Genomic DNA, 21,323 nt, shown 5'->3' on the forward strand with positions numbered 1-21,323 from the left:
TGTAAAACATGAAAATTTGGTTTTATCAAACGAGTCGATAAAGGTCGAATAGACCTTATTCACGATGGTCGCCATGTTGGATTTGCTATTATCATGCTAATTAGCTACACACTTCTTAGGGGGCAAACAACACGAGTTATAACGAACACCTTAGCCACACAGATGATTTGTTTCACGTTCATTGAATGTTTATCACCTAAGCAGTAAAATACAATCATTACACAAGTTACTTCGACGTTTTTTTTAGTGAAAAATGAGCAGATAACGAAGTAGAAAGTCAAAATGTCAAAGGCAATCAGAAGATATAAAAATGTTGTAAAAGGTACTTAATTCTAAATACTAAAATGGACTTTTTGCAATGTTATTTCAATATTTCGTTGAGCCGATTTTCCGCAATTTGCTTTTTTTTCCAATGTTTGCCCCCCCCAGCATAACACATGGGTAATTTGCATGACAATATGAAAACCAACATGGCGGCCATCGTTAATAAGGGCTATTACCACTGTGAAAGATTTGGAAAGCTGACGTTTCGAGCGTTAGCCCTTCGTCAGAGCGAAGAGAGGAATTGTGGGTGTTGTTGGTTTTTATGAGGGTGGGGGAGCTTTGCCATTGGTGGAAATATAGTGACATGAATTTGTGAATAAATTAATGGAAGGAGAGGCGTTCATTGATTCCGTGAGGTTAGAGTGTACCTAGTTGAAAGATGAGTTTTGTTCTAGATTTTTGCGGCTTTCTGTGTTCCCGTGGTGTAAGGATAGGCCGCAAATTATCCTGTTGTGGTGGGAATGATTATGAAGATTGAAATGGGACGCAACTGGTTTTGAAGCATCTGTGTCGTTTTTCTCTACATCTTGTAGATGTCGGCGAAAGCGGTCCGCCAATCTTCTCACTGTTTCGCCGACGTAGATCTTCTTACATAGTGTGTAGGTTATGCAATGGATTACATTACGGAGATGCATGTAAAGTGATCAGTGATTTTAACGGATCGATTCGGTCTTGAGATATTAACCATGGTAGAAGTAAAAGGACAAGTTTTGTATCGTGTGCGTGTACATTTGAAAGTTCCCGGTTGGTTGTCGGACTTAAATGCACTCCTAACCAGAAAGTTAGCAATGCTTTTGTCGCGTTTGAATAATCTAAGTGGTGGTAGAGGAAATATATGTTTAGTTTCGGGATCATTGCGGAGAGTTTTGAAGTTTTTGACTGCAAGGTTTGTGAATGAAATGTGAGGGTGAGTGGAATTCTGTTGGTTACTTCGTTCTGTGACATTTACATCGCGGTTTCTAGATCGATTTCTTGGGTACAATGTTTGCCTGTGGTGACAGCGGACTCAGGGTAGCCACGCTTTTCGAAAAACTGGCACATTTTCTCGTACTTGCTGTTAAAGTCGGAGTCGTCACTACAGAGGCGCCTCAGTGGATGATAGGACGAATGCAGCAAATAGTTACGGGAATCTGTTGATTTTTAATGTGGTATCAGATCGTTTCGCTAACGTCCAGGGATCGGTTGCTCGAAGCCCGGTTAGCGCTACCCGTTGGTTAAGAGGCATCAAGACCAATAGGTTTCCATGGTATTTAACACTGGTTAGTCCTAACCATGCTTCGAGCAACCCGGCCCAGTTCACTAACAATCGAAGTCGATTCGCTAAGGTGTTTAGTTGTACGCTAGTAGATAAACCGCTGCTGTTGAACAAACAGAAACAAAGAAAGCCGCAAAAATCTAGAACAAATATTCATCTTTCAACTAGGTACACTCTATCCTCATGGATTCAACGAACACCTCTCTTCTCACAAATTCATGTCACCATATTTCCACCAATGGTAAAGCTGCCCCACACCCTCATAAAAACCAACAACACCCACAAGTCCTCTATTCGTTCTGAAGAAGGGCTGACCCTCGAAACGTCAGCTTTCCAAATCTTTCACAGTGGTAATTCAACCTTTATCAACTCGTTTGATAATACCAAATTTTCTGTCTCCAGATAGTCTGTGTTTGTAACCTTGTTTTTCATTTTGTAGTAGTAAGTAGTATGAAACCTATAGGTTGTCATGGTAATGGCTGATCATGATTAACACGAGGCAAGCTTCCAGCAACCCGGGCCTGCATGCAGACTACTAAGTGAATGTACTGACTGTTTCCTTGCGTTCGTAACGTTCAATTTCACCTCCGCTTATGTCTTATGGCAACGGGCAAGAAAAAGCTTCCTTACCTTGCTAAGCCTCTGTTTAAGCCTGTTTCCGGTTGATTTCTGTCTAGATTGGTTGATTTTGATTTTTATTGCTTATATCCTCATTTGGTATTTACCCGCTAACAATGTTGGATTTTTGTTGCCTTCCAGGGACACGAAGCGATAAAGCCGATGTGTTGACAGTATTGTTGGAAGACACAGTCATTGAAAGTTAGTTAATAATAATGTTGTTGGTCTGCTTACAAATCCCGATTCTCCCTTTGCCTTTTCAAGACCATTTTAAAGTGCCTTTGAATAAAAGCGAGTCTGGAGTTGTCATTGCTTTGATACAAACCTTTGCTGCTTTTCTGACCACAACCTGTAATTCAGTCTTGACTGCGAGAGATTGAAATAAACAAATCATTCATACAAATCATTCAAACAAATCATTCATTCATTCTTATGTAAATAGACAGACGTCGTTAGCATTATAGAACAACATGATTTACACAAATTATTAAGAAAAGCAAAAGCCAGGTCAACTCCAGCCTCGCTTTTATTCAAAAGCCTAGTAACTAAGCACAAACTGCAAAATGGTCTACTGGCCTTATAATCCATTAGCCTTGATAAAAAGAAAAAGAAAAGCGAAAACGAAAGAGAAAAGATACAAAAGGAAAATTCTATAGGTAACTAGTTGATAAAACTGGCAACATTTTAGTTTACTTTGTTGAGTAAAACCACGGGTTTTAATATGATAATAGAGGCTCCTAAATATTTGAATAGGAATTGAAAGAAGTGTTTTTCTCCCCCGGATTCGACTGGACTCAAAGGTAATATAAGGATATGATAAATATTTGTTAGCATGCCCATGGCCGAGCGAATCTAGTAGAATCTGAAAAAGGACAGCGGGAATAGGATTTGTACCACCATGTCTCCCTTGAGACCATCATAATGATATTGTATATTTTTTTCGTCATTTCACTCACGAAAAATGTCTATATAATTAACAGGCCCTTTCGAAGAGAAGATAGAAAACCATACGCCGTTCTTAGAAGAAAATGAAGGTAAATTGATTGATTTAATTTGAAACTGAAAGCTGCTCACCGACCGGTTAGCTGAGTTGGGTGGGCATTGGACTACCGTGGAGGTAGTACACGGGATCAAAAACTCCGCCCAGATTAACACTCAGGGTCCTTAAGAAACTGAGAAGAAAGTGCTGCCTTTGTGATGACATCTGCAAATGGTTAGACGTTGTAGTCTTCTCGGATAAGGGCGATAAACCGTAGGCCCCGTCTAACAACACTTGTTGGTTAACTTGTTCGTGAACTGGTAAACCGTTGATTCATTCAGTGGGACGTTAAAAAACCCATGCACTGTTCGCGAAGAGAGTAAGGCATGGAGTTCCAAATGTTGTGGTCAGGCCTAAATTAATTCACTCATTCATGGGTTGGGTGAGATCGCTATTGGACTGATAGCGGCTGCCAGCGACCTCTTCATATGCTGACGTCCGGTTACACCCATAGATTTATTACTTGCAAAGCGCATTTGAATCTGTAAATAGAAAATGCGCTATATAATTTCATTACCGGTTACATTGACCAATTCTGTGGTTTGGAATGCGCTTTGAAATGACTTGTTTGTGTGAGTATCATTTGCTTGTTTTATACATACGATCCTAAGACGTGCAAATACGTATTCAAATGTGGTTATAAACTCCCCTGTACCGTTCAATTATATATTATCTTTCTCTTCTATCTTTCAGATGCATTCAGTTTAGCAGGTAATTATATGTTCTTTATAAATCGATGAAAGTCATCCTACTTCTGATAAACAATGCGCGAATGGTACATAGTTGACCACTAGGATTTTGATGTAATTGAAGAGTGTTTTATTAGGGCTTTTAAGCCCTAATAAAACCCTAATAGCCCTAATAATTCAAATTAAGATCGTTTCGCCATCTTGTATGAGACCAAATGAAGCAAATCGAAGCATAATGGCGAGAGTAACAATTGTGGCTAATGGAAGTGTCGGTTTAAAAATGAATCAAGCCGGGAAGATTTCGGTATCCCGTTTCTGTTGGGATCCACGCAAAATGCCTTTCTCCAGATTATTGCTCGCATTAGGATTACTTTGACTAAAGATCCTTTCTTTCCTGTAACGACAGCTTCAAGACTTCCGCTATTGCCTACAAGGTCGTCCTCTGGTACGTAAGTTAGAAGCATTCCGTTAATTCTACAGTTTTGTGTTTTTTGCGAATGACAACGATGTTTCTTTTTGTGCAGTCTTTTCTTTTTTTCTTTCATCTCGCATTCAACTTGCCTCAATGTTAGCTTGTATGTAATTTTATGAGAGGTGGGGAAAGGTTTTCGCAGGACAGGGTCACCCAACCCTCTTCCCTTGCTGTGATCCAATCATCCAAAGTAAACTGAGGGAATGGTCCTATGAAGGATGTTGCATGGTTGCCTACAGCCTCGTTTCCATTGATGGCAGGGGTTATTATTACCGATTGGAGATAGCGTACAGGACCTGCAAATTAAATGACAGGATACTTAAAATGTAAACAAAAATGCTTAGAAAAGTAAAGAGATCGGTGTCCAAAAATTAAGACAGGTATTATTTCGAGGGACTTCATCGTGTCACAAAAACCATTGGATATTCTTCGGCAATTGACAAATCAGTGTTAATGAACTGTCTTATCACTTTATCCAAGGGTTAACTTTACTCAGGCCTCGTCTTAAAACATTTCTTTCCCGTTTTCGTTTCTTTAGCGCATATTTTATAAAATGAATTATTCCACGAATGTCATGAACTCTCGACTATACAATGATAGGAAAATGACTTTGGAAGGTTAGACAAAACGGAATATTCTACCTACTCAATTAAGCCAAATCGGGATAAAATAAAGCATATAATCTCGATGTGTGAATTTGCACACTTTTTGTATTTTTAATGGTAATTGTTTTTATACCAATACGCAATTTTTTTTTGAAACTCCGAACTGGCTTATTGTTGCATGGACGCAACATGAAAGAGCATTTTGTTGGAGTATTAAGTGGTAAAAGAAAACCTTAAAACTATAACTTTTTTTGTCTCTAGTAATTGTACCAACTGTGTCAATAGCAATTCAGAACATTACACCTACCTTGTCTTCAGGTAAGCGTGAGATGAAAACAACAATTGATAACTAACTTCTTACTAGACAGTACAATAATTTTGAAGGAATGAAGTAATCCCCGCACAAACTGGACAATTTAAGCAATTTTCTCTTATAGTCACCTGAAAAATTCAGACGGCTTCAACGAGATTCAAACCCATGAGCTCTGCCTTACCTGTGCAATGCTCTACCAACTAATGAGCTATGAAGCCACACGGTTGGAGGCAGGTGAATTTGCTTGAGGATTACGTCATTCCTTCGTCTATATCCCGCACTTCCATTCATCAAGTCCTTTCACGGGAAAACCGTCATCGGTCTAGCAAATTGACTCGCTCCCAAATGTGTGGCTTCGCAGCTCAGTTGGTAGATCATTGCACCAGTATGAAGAGGTCATGGATTCGATTCCCTTCGGAGACGCTTCAATTTTTCAGGTGTCTACTATACGAGGCAATGTGCAAAACAGTATTAATTTTAGTCCAGTTTTATATTTTCAGTGACTGCATTTGATTAGAACTTATTACTAGCGACTCGAATCCCGGCCTGAACTGGTTTCTTAAACAACTTTAACTTTAAAAAAAAACTGCAGAGGGAAGAACACTTTTAAAGTACTCAGAACATATTGAACTAAATTGGTTGATCTGTTTTGTTTCCAGTTAATGTATCAAATGCTTCATTGGCCACTCTGAACCCTACACCTGCATTACCTCCAGGTAATTATGTGATGACTGAATAGCTAGAATTCAATGTCAACCTTTTTTTCTGGAAATAACCCATAAATTGAAGTTGAGGTTTTAAAACTTTAAAAAATGACAGCTTTCATTTTCTAGAGACTTTTTTGCTGAACGCATTGATATCAAAATAACTAAGTATGAGTATGCGATTATCCGTTACCTAAGGCCAACATCTTCAAAAATTATTGGGAGTAACGTGTTGCGTCCGTTTACACACCTTGTTGCATGTTGTTGCGTGAAGTTTGAAACTGGTCAAACTTTTGAGCCAACAATTCCCAACATTTCTTTTGTTCCGTGATCGCCGAAACGTAGCCCAACAATGTTGGATCAGTTTACACATCTCTTCCAACATTGTGGGGCCACGCACGGGCATTCGATAGGGTCTTCATGGAGATAGCAACTCATTAACATGTTGAAAACAAGATGGCAGCCGATTTTGTAAGTTCACGAAATCTAATGGGTCGCATCATTCCCACAATACACTGCATGCACGTCCTTCCATTGTTTGGAGTTGTTGCGTCTGCCAACACCATCCAACATCTCCCGAACCAACAACTCCCAAAAATGATGGGAGTTGTTGCGTAAGGTCTGAGTAAGATGAACAGCATCCAGCTGCCCGCGATACCTTTCGGATTGCATGTAATGAGATGCGCGCGTATTGTAATAAGCGTCAAGAAGTGTCCTTTTACTCTTCTCTGTATCCGAAAGGTGACAAACGTCGAATATCCCCCCCTCCCATCCACTTTACTCGGAAAGTAAACACAAGCTGTTCAGCAGTACTGTCGTAAGCACATCGTCAAGGCCACACTTGGTGATATTTATCAAAATTAATATCATTACTTGCAACCCAAAGTGTTACTTTGAATCGAAAGACCCCTACAAAAAGTTGTGAGATGCACATTTTTAAAATTTATTATCTATTTTTCGTTATTAGGAAAATTTCGAAACCATTTTTGTTTCATTTAACTCTTGGTTTAGTGTTCTCCTCATTCAAATTCAAAGGCAGGCCCTTTAAAAACGACACAATACTTTTTTTATCGTAGAATGCTACAATTATGCAGTCCTCAATGAATCAAACAGAGCTACTACTTATCAACGTTTCCAATTCTTTTGCGACTCTCGTCTGTCCGGCTGGTACAGATTCCATGGCGAAGCTGGTAGTAGAATGCCCCAGTCGTGCGTACCTAGCCGGCGTTGTGGAACTTCTCAGCCAGGGTGGCTTAATGGAAACCACCCTTCAGTTGCTGAGGGAGCTGTTCGGCGACGAGTTTGCTTCAGGGCTTCGTTTTCTTGCTGCTGGCGATCAACTTTCATTTATGTTCGTAACTGTGGGGCATTCTTTGTTTACAAACTTCACCGTACTCCTGGCTGTAATTTACGTTATTGTGGCAACGGAATTACACCAACAACAGGAGGTAGGAAACTGTATCCCTTTACTTTTGAATATACATATGCTGTGCAGAATGGAATTAGATCATTACAACGCGTGAAATGTATAAAAAGGCTTACTCTACAATGTGATTTCGACATTTTTATTGGCGGGCTGGGATAGCTACGAGAATCGTTTTGATAAATATATATGCTTTAGCAGTGACAAGAGTCACAAAATTATTGGTTACATTAACTTCACCAAATATTTCTTTTCTCCAGCAACCATTACTTCAAGACATACATTACTCCCAACAAAGGCTTCGTCATCTGGTAAGTGATAATTTTACCAACACTCTTTTTCTTCTTACTATAATTAATGCTGCCACATTTACACTTGATTGAAGTGAATGAGTTTCTTTTAGCTACGTGTTAATAGTTTTCTTTAGGCCATGCTTTTTTTTATTTTATTTCCGTTTAGCGTCGAATGTGTTTTCTAATATATTGCGTCGGTCGGTCGGCCTAAAAATCAATATGGCAGAAAAGTTGGTTGATGTTGTTGTAAAATTAAGACAACGTGGGAAAAAGGATCAGCCATCGAAACTCCTATGCGACATAAAAATGGTCTAACTACGTCGTTAATTTTTTTTTTTGAAAATGCCAAAATTTGGATCGGTCAGACGATGCTAAACGGAGAAAATAAAGGGGATGGCCTTAGCGCCTCAGCGAAGCTTAGTTCCTCTGTTTTTTTCGTAAGGTATCCTAGTTATTTCTGCTACCTTTTTGTCGCATAAATTTTCTTTGAGTTATTGCCGTTGTAAATGTCTTTATTTCGCAACACATCTTTTCATAACTGTTACTACTTAACATCGTTCCCAATACTAAGATATTTGACCTGTTCGTTCCCGTCCTGGAAATCAATCAATGTTTGTAATTAAGTGTGCTATTTCGTTGAACGTGTTGTATCTTTTTCTTGGAATTTAGGTTCTTGTCCATTTCCAGCAGCCTGTATTTGCGCATTTGTAACATGTAGCCTTTTTACTTAACTTCTGTAGCAATCGTGTGCGCGTAAATAGATTTAATCATACGTTGAAATATATTATTAGGCCTCAATTCATGTCCCTTTAATGTTGGTAAGGCAATTGAAAATTTAAATGAGATAAGGAGACAAGTTGTTGTCAAGAAAAAGTCACATTTTAGCTTCGTTTCCAATGATTCAGAGGTCAGGGAATTATAGAAATGCCGCAATAATGTTGTCATAATGTTTACAGCGAGTGAAAAATAGAATTAATCTTTGGATTGCATGTCAAGATGCTATTGATAATAATGGCAATCTAGGAGTAACTTCAGAGCGACTTTTTGAAAAGCGAATTTCAGTCCATTTTTTATTTTAAGTGACTGCATTTCTTTAGAAATGAATACTAACCATTTGAAATCCTCCACTTGTTTTCTAAGTTGTTGTCAAGACAAAGTCACATTTAACTTCGTTTCCAATGATTCAGAGGTCATCGGAATGAAACAAATGCTGCAATAATGTTGCAATAAAGTTTACAGGGACTAAAAAATGCATTTAGTCTTTGGATTGCATGTCAAGATGCTATTAATAAGAATGACAACATAGGAATACCTTCACAGCGGATTCTTGAAAACTGCATTTCAGTCCAGTTCATATTTTCAGTGACTGCATTTGTTTAGAAGTTATTACTAACGACTTGAAAGTTTAACTCTTCACATGTTTTCTAAGACGTTTCGAATTTAATCCCATTAAACAATATCAGAAATGCTCCAGGAGGGAGAACACTTTTAAAGTACTTAGAAGATACTTAACCAAATTTATTAATCTGTTTTATTGCCAGTTAACGTATCAAATGCTTCATTGGCGACTCTGACTCCTACACCTGCTTTACCTCCAGGTAATTATGTGATAACTGAATAGCTGGAATCCAATGTCAACCTTTTTTTCTGGAAATAACCCATAAATTGAAGTTGAGGTTTTAAAACTTTAAAAAATGACAGCTTTCATTTTCTAGAGACTTTTTTGCTGAACGCATTGATATCAAAATAACTAAGTATGAGTATGCGATTATCCGTTACCTAAGGCCAACATCTTCAAAAATTATTGGGAGTAACGTGTTGCGTCCGTTTACACACCTTGTTGCATGTTGTTGCGTGAAGTTTGAAACTGGTCAAACTTTTGAGCCAACAATTCCCAACATTTCTTTTGTTCCGTGATCGCCGAAACGTAGCCCAACAATGTTGGATCAGTTTACACATCTCTTCCAACATTGTGGGGCCACGCACGGGCATTCGATAGGGTCTTCATGGAGATAGCAACTCATTAACATGTTGAAAACAAGATGGCAGCCGATTTTGTAAGTTCACGAAATCTAATGGGTCGCATCATTCCCACAATACACTGCATGCACGTCCTTCCATTGTTTGGAGTTGTTGCGTCTGCCAACACCATCCAACATCTCCCGAACCAACAACTCCCAAAAATGATGGGAGTTGTTGCGTAAGGTCTGAGTAAGATGAACAGCATCCAGCTGCCCGCGATACCTTTCGGATTGCATGTAATGAGATGCGCGCGTATTGTAATAAGCGTCAAGAAGTGTCCTTTTACTCTTCTCTGTATCCGAAAGGTGACAAACGTCGAATATCCCCCCCTCCCATCCACTTTACTCGGAAAGTAAACACAAGCTGTTCAGCAGTACTGTCGTAAGCACATCGTCAAGGCCACACTTGGTGATATTTATCAAAATTAATATCATTACTTGCAACCCAAAGTGTTACTTTGAATCGAAAGACCCCTACAAAAAGTTGTGAGATGCACATTTTTAAAATTTATTATCTATTTTTCGTTATTAGGAAAATTTCGAAACCATTTTTGTTTCATTTAACTCTTGGTTTAGTGTTCTCCTCATTCAAATTCAAAGGCAGGCCCTTTAAAAACGACACAATACTTTTTTTATCGTAGAATGCTACAATTATGCAGTCCTCAATGAATCAAACAGAGCTACTACTTATCAACGTTTCCAATTCTTTTGCGACTCTCGTCTGTCCGGCTGGTACAGATTCCATGGCGAAGCTGGTAGTAGAATGCCCCAGTCGTGCGTACCTAGCCGGCGTTGTGGAACTTCTCAGCCAGGGTGGCTTAATGGAAACCACCCTTCAGTTGCTGAGGGAGCTGTTCGGCGACGAGTTTGCTTCAGGGCTTCGTTTTCTTGCTGCTGGCGATCAACTTTCATTTATGTTCGTAACTGTGGGGCATTCTTTGTTTACAAACTTCACCGTACTCCTGGCTGTAATTTACGTTATTGTGGCAACGGAATTACACCAACAACAGGAGGTAGGAAACTGTATCCCTTTACTTTTGAATATACATATGCTGTGCAGAATGGAATTAGATCATTACAACGCGTGAAATGTATAAAAAGGCTTACTCTACAATGTGATTTCGACATTTTTATTGGCGGGCTGGGATAGCTACGAGAATCGTTTTGATAAATATATATGCTTTAGCAGTGACAAGAGTCACAAAATTATTGGTTACATTAACTTCACCAAATATTTCTTTTCTCCAGCAACCATTACTTCAAGACATACATTACTCCCAACAAAGGCTTCGTCATCTGGTAAGTGATAATTTTACCAACACTCTTTTTCTTCTTACTATAATTAATGCTGCCACATTTACACTTGATTGAAGTGAATGAGTTTCTTTTAGCTACGTGTTAATAGTTTTCTTTAGGCCATGCTTTTTTTTATTTTATTTCCGTTTAGCGTCGAATGTGTTTTCTAATATATTGCGTCGGTCGGTCGGCCTAAAAAAAAAAAAAAAAAACCCTAAAAAAAATCACAAGTAGTCTCGAAATCGGAGGCCTGGTACCCCAGCATGATTGCTGTGTAGCCAGGAAAACAACAAGACTGTTGAACCCAAAATCAATATGGCAGAAAAGTTGGTTGATGTTGTTGTAAAATTAAGACAACGTGGGAAAAAGGATCAGCCATCGAAACTCCTATGCGACATAAAAATGGTCTAACTACGTCGTTAATTTTTTTTTTGAAAATGCCAAAATTTGGATCGGTCAGACGATGCTAAACGGAGAAAATAAAGGGGATGGCCTTAGCGCCTCAGCGAAGCTTAGTTCCTCTGTTTTTTTCGTAAGGTATCCTAGTTATTTCTGCTACCTTTTTGTCGCATAAATTTTCTTTGAGTTATTGCCGTTGTAAATGTCTTTATTTCGCAACACATCTTTTCATAACTGTTACTACTTAACATCGTTCCCAATACTAAGATATTTGACCTGTTCGTTCCCGTCCTGGAAATCAATCAATGTTTGTAATTAAGTGTGCTATTTCGTTGAACGTGTTGTATCTTTTTCTTGGAATTTAGGTTCTTGTCCATTTCCAGCAGCCTGTATTTGCGCATTTGTAACATGTAGCCTTTTTACTTAACTTCTGTAGCAATCGTGTGCGCGTAAATAGATTTAATCATACGTTGAAATATATTATTAGGCCTCAATTCATGTCCCTTTAATGTTGGTAAGGCAATTGAAAATTTAAATGAGATAAGGAGACAAGTTGTTGTCAAGAAAAAGTCACATTTTAGCTTCGTTTCCAATGATTCAGAGGTCAGGGAATTATAGAAATGCCGCAATAATGTTGTCATAATGTTTACAGCGAGTGAAAAATAGAATTAATCTTTGGATTGCATGTCAAGATGCTATTGATAATAATGGCAATCTAGGAGTAACTTCAGAGCGACTTTTTGAAAAGCGAATTTCAGTCCATTTTTTATTTTAAGTGACTGCATTTCTTTAGAAATGAATACTAACCATTTGAAATCCTCCACTTGTTTTCTAAGTTGTTGTCAAGACAAAGTCACATTTAACTTCGTTTCCAATGATTCAGAGGTCATCGGAATGAAACAAATGCTGCAATAATGTTGCAATAAAGTTTACAGGGACTAAAAAATGCATTTAGTCTTTGGATTGCATGTCAAGATGCTATTAATAAGAATGACAACATAGGAATACCTTCACAGCGGATTCTTGAAAACTGCATTTCAGTCCAGTTCATATTTTCAGTGACTGCATTTGTTTAGAAGTTATTACTAACGACTTGAAAGTTTAACTCTTCACATGTTTTCTAAGACGTTTCGAATTTAATCCCATTAAACAATATCAGAAATGCTCCAGGAGGGAGAACACTTTTAAAGTACTTAGAAGATACTTAACCAAATTTATTAATCTGTTTTATTGCCAGTTAACGTATCAAATGCTTCATTGGCGACTCTGACTCCTACACCTGCTTTACCTCCAGGTAATTATGTGATAACTGAATAGCTGGAATCCAATGTCAACCTTTTTTTCTGGAAATAACCCATAAATTGAAGTTGAGGTTTTAAAACTTTAAAAAATGACAGCTTTCATTTTCTAGAGACTTTTTTGCTGAACGCATTGATATCAAAATAACTAAGTATGAGTATGCGATTATCCGTTACCTAAGGCCAACATCTTCAAAAATTATTGGGAGTAACGTGTTGCGTCCGTTTACACACCTTGTTGCATGTTGTTGCGTGAAGTTTGAAACTGGTCAAACTTTTGAGCCAACAATTCCCAACATTTCTTTTGTTCCGTGATCGCCGAAACGTAGCCCAACAATGTTGGATCAGTTTACACATCTCTTCCAACATTGTGGGGCCACGCACGGGCATTCGATAGGGTCTTCATGGAGATAGCAACTCATTAACATGTTGAAAACAAGATGGCAGCCGATTTTGTAAGTTCACGAAATCTAATGGGTCGCATCATTCCCACAATACACTGCATGCACGTCCTTCCATTGTTTGGAGTTGTTGCGTCTGCCAACACCATCCAACATCTCCCGAACCAACAACTCCCAAAAATGATGGGAGTTGTTGCGTAAGGTCTGAGTAAGATGAACAGCATCCAGCTGCCCGCGATACCTTTCGGATTGCATGTAATGAGATGCGCGCGTATTGTAATAAGCGTCAAGAAGTGTCCTTTTACTCTTCTCTGTATCCGAAAGGTGACAAACGTCGAATATCCCCCCCTCCCCTCCACTTTACTCGGAAAGTAAACACAAGCTGTTCAGCAGTACTGTCGTAAGCACATCGTCAAGGCCACACTTGGTGATATTTATCAAAATTAATATCATTACTTGCAACCCAAAGTGTTACTTTGAATCGAAAGACCCCTACAAAAAGTTGTGAGATGCACATTTTTAAAATTTATTATCTATTTTTCGTTATTAGGAAAATTTTGAAACCATTTTTGTTTCATTTAACTCTTGGTTTAGTGTTCTCCTCATTCAAATTCAAAGGCAGGCCCTTTAAAAACGACACAATACTTTTTTTATCGTAGAATGCTACAATTATGCAGTCCTCAATGAATCAAACAGAGCTACTACTTATCAACGTTTCCAATTCTTTTGCGACTCTCGTCTGTCCGGCTGGTACAGATTCCATGGCGAAGCTGGTAGTAGAATGCCCCAGTCGTGCGTACCTAGCCGGCGTTGTGGAACTTCTCAGCCAGGGTGGCTTAATGGAAACCACCCTTCAGTTGCTGAGGGAGCTGTTCGGCGACGAGTTTGCTTCAGGGCTTCGTTTTCTTGCTGCTGGCGATCAACTTTCATTTATGTTCGTAACTGTGGGGCATTCTTTGTTTACAAACTTCACCGTACTCCTGGCTGTAATTTACGTTATTGTGGCAACGGAATTACACCAACAACAGGAGGTAGGAAACTGTATCCCTTTACTTTTGAATATACATATGCTGTGCAGAATGGAATTAGATCATTACAACGCGTGAAATGTATAAAAAGGCTTACTCTACAATGTGATTTCGACATTTTTATTGGCGGGCTGGGATAGCTACGAGAATCGTTTTGATAAATATATATGCTTTAGCAGTGACAAGAGTCACAAAATTATTGGTTACATTAACTTCACCAAATATTTCTTTTCTCCAGCAACCATTACTTCAAGACATACATTACTCCCAACAAAGGCTTCGTCATCTGGTAAGTGATAATTTTACCAACACTCTTTTTCTTCTTACTATAATTAATGCTGCCACATTTACACTTGATTGAAGTGAATGAGTTTCTTTTAGCTACGTGTTAATAGTTATGCGACTTTTGTCATCCGCATTTTTTTCTTTAGGCCATGCTTTTTTTTATTTCCGTTTAGCGTCGAATGTGTTTTCTAATATATTGAGTCGGTCGGTCGGCCTAAAAAAAAAAAAAAAAAAACCCTAAAAAAAATCACAAGTAGTCTCGAAATCGGAGGCCTGGTACCCCAGCATGATTGCTGTGTAGCCAGGAAAACAACAAGACTGTTGAACCCAAAATCAATATGGCAGAAAAGTTGGTTGATGTTGTTGTAAAATTAAGACAACGTGGGAAAAAGGATCAGCCATCGAAACTCCTATGCGACATAAAAATGGTCTAACTACGTCGTTAATTTTTTTTTTTGAAAATGCCAAAATTTGGATCGGTCAGACGATGCTAAACGGAGAAAATAAAGGGGATGGCCTTAGCGCCTCAGCGAAGCTTAGTTCCTCTGTTTTTTTCGTAAGGTATCCTAGTTATTTCTGCTACCTTTTTGTCGCATAAATTTTCTTTGAGTTATTGCCGTTGTAAATGTCTTTATTTCGCAACACATCTTTTCATAACTGTTACTACTTAACATCGTTCCCAATACTAAGATATTTGACCTGTTCGTTCCCGTCCTGGAAATCAATCAATGTTTGTAATTAAGTGTGCTATTTCGTTGAACGTGTTGTATCTTTTTCTTGGAATTTAGGTTCTTGTCCATTTCCAGCAGCCTGTATTTGCGCATTTGTAACATGTAGCCTTTTTACTTAACTTCTGTAGCAATCGTGTGCGCGTAAATAGATTTAATCATACGTTGAAATATATTATTAGGCCTCAATTCATGTCCCTTTAATGTTGGTAAGGCAATTGAAAATTTAAATGAGATAAGGAGACAAGTTGTTGTCAAGAAAAAGTCACATTTTAGCTTCGTTTCCAATGATTCAGAGGTCAGGGAATTATAGAAATGCCGCAATAATGTTGTCATAATGTTTACAGCGAGTGAAAAATAGAATTAATCTTTGGATTGCATGTCAAGATGCTATTGATAATAATGGCAATCTAGGAGTAACTTCAGAGCGACTTTTTGAAAAGCGAATTTCAGTCCATTTTTTATTTTAAGTGACTGCATTTCTTTAGAAATGAATACTAACCATTTGAAATCCTCCACTTGTTTTCTAAGTTGTTGTCAAGACAAAGTCACATTTAACTTCGTTTCCAATGATTCAGAGGTCATCGGAATGAAACAAATGCTGCAATAATGTTGCAATAAAGTTTACAGGGACTAAAAAATGCATTTAGTCTTTGGATTGCATGTCAAGATGCTATTAATAAGAATGACAACATAGGAATACCTTCACAGCGGATTCTTGAAAACTGCATTTCAGTCCAGTTCATATTTTCAGTGACTGCATTTGTTTAGAAGTTATTACTAACGACTTGAAAGTTTAACTCTTCACATGTTTTCTAAGACGTTTCGAATTTAATCCCATTAAACAATATCAGAAATGCTCCAGGAGGGAGAACACTTTTAAAGTACTTAGAAGATACTTAACCAAATTTATTAATCTGTTTTATTGCCAGTTAACGTATCAAATGCTTCATTGGCGACTCTGACTCCTACACCTGCTTTACCTCCAGGTAATTATGTGATAACTGAATAGCTGGAATCCAATGTCAACCTTTTTTTCTGGAAATAACCCATAAATTGAAGTTGAGGTTTTAAAACTTTAAAAAATGACAGCTTTCATTTTCTAGAGACTTTTTTGCTGAACGCATTGATATCAAAATAACTAAGTATGAGTATGCGATTATCCGTTACCTAAGGCCAACATCTTCAAAAATTATTGGGAGTAACGTGTTGCGTCCGTTTACACACCTTGTTGCATGTTGTTGCGTGAAGTTTGAAACTGGTCAAACTTTTGAGCCAACAATTCCCAACATTTCTTTTGTTCCGTGATCGCCGAAACGTAGCCCAACAATGTTGGATCAGTTTACACATCTCTTCCAACATTGTGGGGCCACGCACGGGCATTCGATAGGGTCTTCATGGAGATAGCAACTCATTAACATGTTGAAAACAAGATGGCAGCCGATTTTGTAAGTTCACGAAATCTAATGGGTCGCATCATTCCCACAATACACTGCATGCACGTCCTTCCATTGTTTGGAGTTGTTGCGTCTGCCAACACCATCCAACATCTCCCGAACCAACAACTCCCAAAAATGATGGGAGTTGTTGCGTAAGGTCTGAGTAAGATGAACAGCATCCAGCTGCCCGCGATACCTTTCGGATTGCATGTAATGAGATGCGCGCGTATTGTAATAAGCGTCAAGAAGTGTCCTTTTACTCTTCTCTGTATCCGAAAGGTGACAAACGTCGAATATCCCCCCCTCCCCTCCACTTTACTCGGAAAGTAAACACAAGCTGTTCAGCAGTACTGTCGTAAGCACATCGTCAAGGCCACACTTGGTGATATTTATCAAAATTAATATCATTACTTGCAACCCAAAGTGTTACTTTGAATCGAAAGACCCCTACAAAAAGTTGTGAGATGCACATTTTTAAAATTTATTATCTATTTTTCGTTATTAGGAAAATTTTGAAACCATTTTTGTTTCATTTAACTCTTGGTTTAGTGTTCTCCTCATTCAAATTCAAAGGCAGGCCCTTTAAAAACGACACAATACTTTTTTTATCGTAGAATGCTACAATTATGCAGTCCTCAATGAATCAAACAGAGCTACTACTTATCAACGTTTCCAATTCTTTTGCGACTCTCGTCTGTCCGGCTGGTACAGATTCCATGGCGAAGCTGGTAGTAGAATGCCCCAGTCGTGCGTACCTAGCCGGCGTTGTGGAACTTCTCAGCCAGGGTGGCTTAATGGAAACCACCCTTCAGTTGCTGAGGGAGCTGTTCGGCGACGAGTTTGCTTCAGGGCTTCGTTTTCTTGCTGCTGGCGATCAACTTTCATTTATGTTCGTAACTGTGGGGCATTCTTTGTTTACAAACTTCACCGTACTCCTGGCTGTAATTTACGTTATTGTGGCAACGGAATTACACCAACAACAGGAGGTAGGAAACTGTATCCCTTTACTTTTGAATATACATATGCTGTGCAGAATGGAATTAGATCATTACAACGCGTGAAATGTATAAAAAGGCTTACTCTACAATGTGATTTCGACATTTTTATTGGCGGGCTGGGATAGCTACGAGAATCGTTTTGATAAATATATATGCTTTAGCAGTGACAAGAGTCACAAAATTATTGGTTACATTAACTTCACCAAATATTTCTTTTCTCCAGCAACCATTACTTCAAGACATACATTACTCCCAACAAAGGCTTCGTCATCTGGTAAGTGATAATTTTACCAACACTCTTTTTCTTCTTACTATAATTAATGCTGCCACATTTACACTTGATTGAAGTGAATGAGTTTCTTTTAGCTACGTGTTAATAGTTTTCTTTAGGCCATGCTTTTTTTTATTTTATTTCCGTTTAGCGTCGAATGTGTTTTCTAATATATTGCGTCGGTCGGTCGGCCTAAAAATCAATATGGCAGAAAAGTTGGTTGATGTTGTTGTAAAATTAAGACAACGTGGGAAAAAGGATCAGCCACTGAAACTCCTATGCGACGTAAAAATGGTCTAACTACGTCGTTAATTTTTTTTTTTTAAAATGCCAAAATTTGGATCGGTCAGACGATGCTAAACGGAGAAAATAAAGGGGATGGCCTTAGCGCCTCAGGGAAGCTTAGTTCCTCTTTTTTTTTCGTAAGTTATCCTAGTTATTTCTGTTACCTTTTTGTCGCATAAATTTTCTTTGAGTTATTGCCGTTATAAATGTCTTTATTTCGCAACACATCTTTTCATAACTGTCACTACTTAACATCGTTCCCAATACTAAGATATTTGACCTGTTCGTTCCCGTCCTGGAAATCAATCAATATTACCGTTTATACGAGAGTAAATAAGCCGCGGCTAACTCTGGCCGCGGCTTACTTAAGCCGCGAAAGGAACTATTTATACGAGTATAAACTCCGCGGCTTGAGAAAGCCGTGAACGTAGATTTTGTATCATTTATACGGGGTGTTCGCGGCTTACGTAAGCCGCGACCAGTGTTAGCCGCGGCTTATTTTCTCTCGTATAAACAGCCCTAATGTTTGTAATTAAGTGTGCTATTTCGTTGAACGTGTTGTATCTTTTTCTTGGAATTTAGGTTCTTGTCCATTTCCAGCAGCCTGTATTTGCGCATTTGTAACACGTAACCTTTTTACTTAACTTCTGTAGCAATCGTGTGCGCGTAAATAGATTTAATCATACGTTGAAATATATTATTAGGCCTCAATTCATGTCCCTTTTAATGTTGGTAAGGCAATTGAAAATTTAAATGAGATAAGGAGACAAGTTGTTGCCAAGAAAAAGTCACATTTTAGCTTCGTTTCCAATGATTCAGAGGTCAGGGAATTATAGAAATGCCGCAATAATGTTGTCATAAAGTTTACAGCGAGTGAAAAATAGAATTAATCTTTGCATTGCATGTCAAGATGCTATTGATAATAATGGCAATCTAGGAGTAACTTCAGAGCGACTTTTTGAAAAGCGAATTTCAGTCCATTTTATATTTTAAGTGACTGCATTTCTTTAGAAGTGATTACTAACCATTTGAAGTCCTCCACTTGTTTTCTAAGTTGTTGTCAAGACAAAGTCACATTTAACTTCGTTTCCAATGATTCAGAAGTCATCGGAATGAAACAAATGCTGCAATAATGTTGCAATAAAGTTTACAGGGACTAAAAAATGCATTTAGTCTTTGGATTGCATGTCAAGATGCTATTGATAAGAATGACAACATAGGAATACCTTCACAGCGGATTCTTGAAAACTGCATTTCAGTCCAGTTCATATTTTCAGTGACTGCATTTGCAATTTTTCGCTGTTGCAAGGTATGCACAAGAAATTGCACGGTGTCAGAGCGCCTTAAGTCTACAATTCAATTTCGATATTTTTATTGGCCGGGTTGGATAGCCTATCCCCCTCGTAGCGGCTACTAGAGTCGTTTTGATATATATTTTAGCAGTGACAACAACAACACAGCTTATTGAAGGTTTGCACGAAGATCAGTTGATGGAGCGAGTGAACTAATCAGTGCTGAGCAATAGAGCGGTTTTCAATTGAGTGTCGAATGTAATTAGCAAATTGCTTTGGTTTATGATTACTTCGCTCAGTGATTGGTTCAAAGTTCTCGCCCCATTTTTTCAACCAATCAGAAGTGAAACCAAAACCAATCGCGGCTCGCGCGTGCACATTTTCCCGCGCTTTGTGTCAGCTACGTGTAATTACTTCGAGTTTTGATTGGTTTACCGGATTGTCTCCGTTTTTTTTTTGATTGGCCAAAGTAACTACTTTGGTTTTGGTTTTACGACACTCATTTGAAAACCGCTCTAAGCTAATTGTTTACTTTAGTTCTATTATGAAACTTGAGAGCGCTATCATAGGGCTAGCCTTCCGTTATCTCATTCCTCTTTCTCAGTAAAACATTTCTATCGACTAGTTTCATATTTTTAGGGACTGCATTATTTTTGGAATTTATCACTAACAACAACCGAAACCTTCATCTGTTATCTGAGATGTTTGTAACTTTGGTCAAGTAAACAACTTTGACTGATGGATCAAGGATGCCTGACACTAAGAAAGGGAGCTAGAACCCTTTTGAAGTTCTCATTAGAAACTTACCAAAATTATTGACCTATTTTGTTTTCAGTTAATGTTTCAAATGCTTCATTGGCGGCTACACCTTCCTCTTCTCCAGGTGACTATGGGATGAATAGCTGGAATTCGGAGTCAACCAGTAAATTAAAATTAAGGGATGAAATCGGTACCATTAATGTGGGACTTAAAGAGATTCCTCAGCGATGAAATTCAAAGTGCACACATTGGTATAAAACTAGCTAGAAATGAGTAAACGATTGTACGTTACCCGATTCTGTGAGATCTGTGCTAGTTTTGCCAGGGCGGCACGACGCAATCACCCTCCAGTGGCCCAGGAAGCTGTTCGACAACAAGTCTGTTTTACTTGGTTAAGTTGTTGTTAAAAGCCAACTTTCATTTATGTGCTTAACTGTGGGGCATTCTTCGTTTACAAACACTACTATGACTTTACCATGGCAACGGAATACCAACGACAACAGCTGCAAGGAAAACATCGCGCGGGTTTGTCGTTACAGCCAATTGACTGCAATTGGAATTTTTTCCACATACTTTCATTGAAAATGTTCCCAATTATTATAATTAATTGGTCCATCGGTATTTGTCTGGCACCCACTACTATTTGATAGCTGCATTGAGAATCTTGTGGAAGACTGAGCATTCTTATCGTCTAGTAATTGAAATGTTGCAGGACAGACTCCTATTTTAGACTTGAGCTCACGGTTTCCCTTTTCTGAAGATAATCAACTTATCTTTTTTTTCTCCTTATCCATTTACAGCTTCCAAGTACACACCAATCCCCACCCTATTTTCAACCTTTGGTAAGACCATATTCGTATTCTCAGTATTGGACTGGAACTAGCTTGCAATGGATCCGCAGGCTAATGTGGGGGAATACCTGTATACTAAAAAAGGATTTGCATTTCAAAAGATTTCCCCGCATTAGTCTCCATTGCAAGCTAATTCCAGTCGAATACTTAGAATACGAATAATATGGTCTATTACGGTCCGTTTTAATGTCGGTGAGGCGGAATTTACATGAGATAAGTAGACAAGTTGTTGTCAAG

At 38.4% G+C, this 21,323-nt stretch overlaps 1 protein-coding gene and 1 long non-coding RNA gene across 9 annotated transcripts in view; one reads left to right on the plus strand and one right to left on the minus strand.

Annotated features, from left to right (window-relative positions):
* The window catches only part of LOC138019847 (uncharacterized), a 69,891-nt gene that overhangs the window by 2,989 nt on the left and 45,579 nt on the right, over positions 1–21,323 (plus strand). For all 8 annotated transcript variants that reach the window (XM_068866793.1, XM_068866801.1, XM_068866809.1 and 5 more), the window contains exons 2-19: positions 2,339–2,398; positions 3,178–3,231; positions 3,930–3,947; positions 4,332–4,370; positions 5,264–5,320; positions 5,975–6,031; positions 7,096–7,467; positions 7,703–7,753; positions 9,277–9,333; positions 10,398–10,769; positions 11,005–11,055; positions 12,689–12,745; positions 13,810–14,181; positions 14,417–14,467; positions 16,124–16,180; positions 17,245–17,616; positions 17,852–17,902; positions 20,312–20,359. In XM_068866793.1, coding sequence (XP_068722894.1) covers positions 2,339–2,398; positions 3,178–3,231; positions 3,930–3,947; positions 4,332–4,370; positions 5,264–5,320; positions 5,975–6,031; positions 7,096–7,467; positions 7,703–7,753; positions 9,277–9,333; positions 10,398–10,769; positions 11,005–11,055; positions 12,689–12,745; positions 13,810–14,181; positions 14,417–14,467; positions 16,124–16,180; positions 17,245–17,616; positions 17,852–17,902; positions 20,312–20,359 — 2,196 coding nt within the window. The remainder of the gene's footprint in view (positions 1–2,338; positions 2,399–3,177; positions 3,232–3,929; positions 3,948–4,331; positions 4,371–5,263; positions 5,321–5,974; positions 6,032–7,095; positions 7,468–7,702; positions 7,754–9,276; positions 9,334–10,397; positions 10,770–11,004; positions 11,056–12,688; positions 12,746–13,809; positions 14,182–14,416; positions 14,468–16,123; positions 16,181–17,244; positions 17,617–17,851; positions 17,903–20,311; positions 20,360–21,323) is intronic.
* On the minus strand, positions 4,381–9,138 carry LOC138019899 (uncharacterized). The gene is made up of 3 exons (XR_011126261.1): positions 9,048–9,138; positions 8,847–8,945; positions 4,381–4,693 (listed from the first exon to the last, which is right to left on the minus strand). It is a non-coding gene; the product is annotated as an uncharacterized lncRNA (long non-coding RNA).

The sequence above is a fragment of the Montipora capricornis genome, chromosome 2 (assembly GCF_036669925.1).
Source record: "Montipora capricornis isolate CH-2021 chromosome 2, ASM3666992v2, whole genome shotgun sequence".
In the NCBI taxonomy this organism is placed as follows: Eukaryota; Metazoa; Cnidaria; class Anthozoa; order Scleractinia; family Acroporidae; genus Montipora; species Montipora capricornis.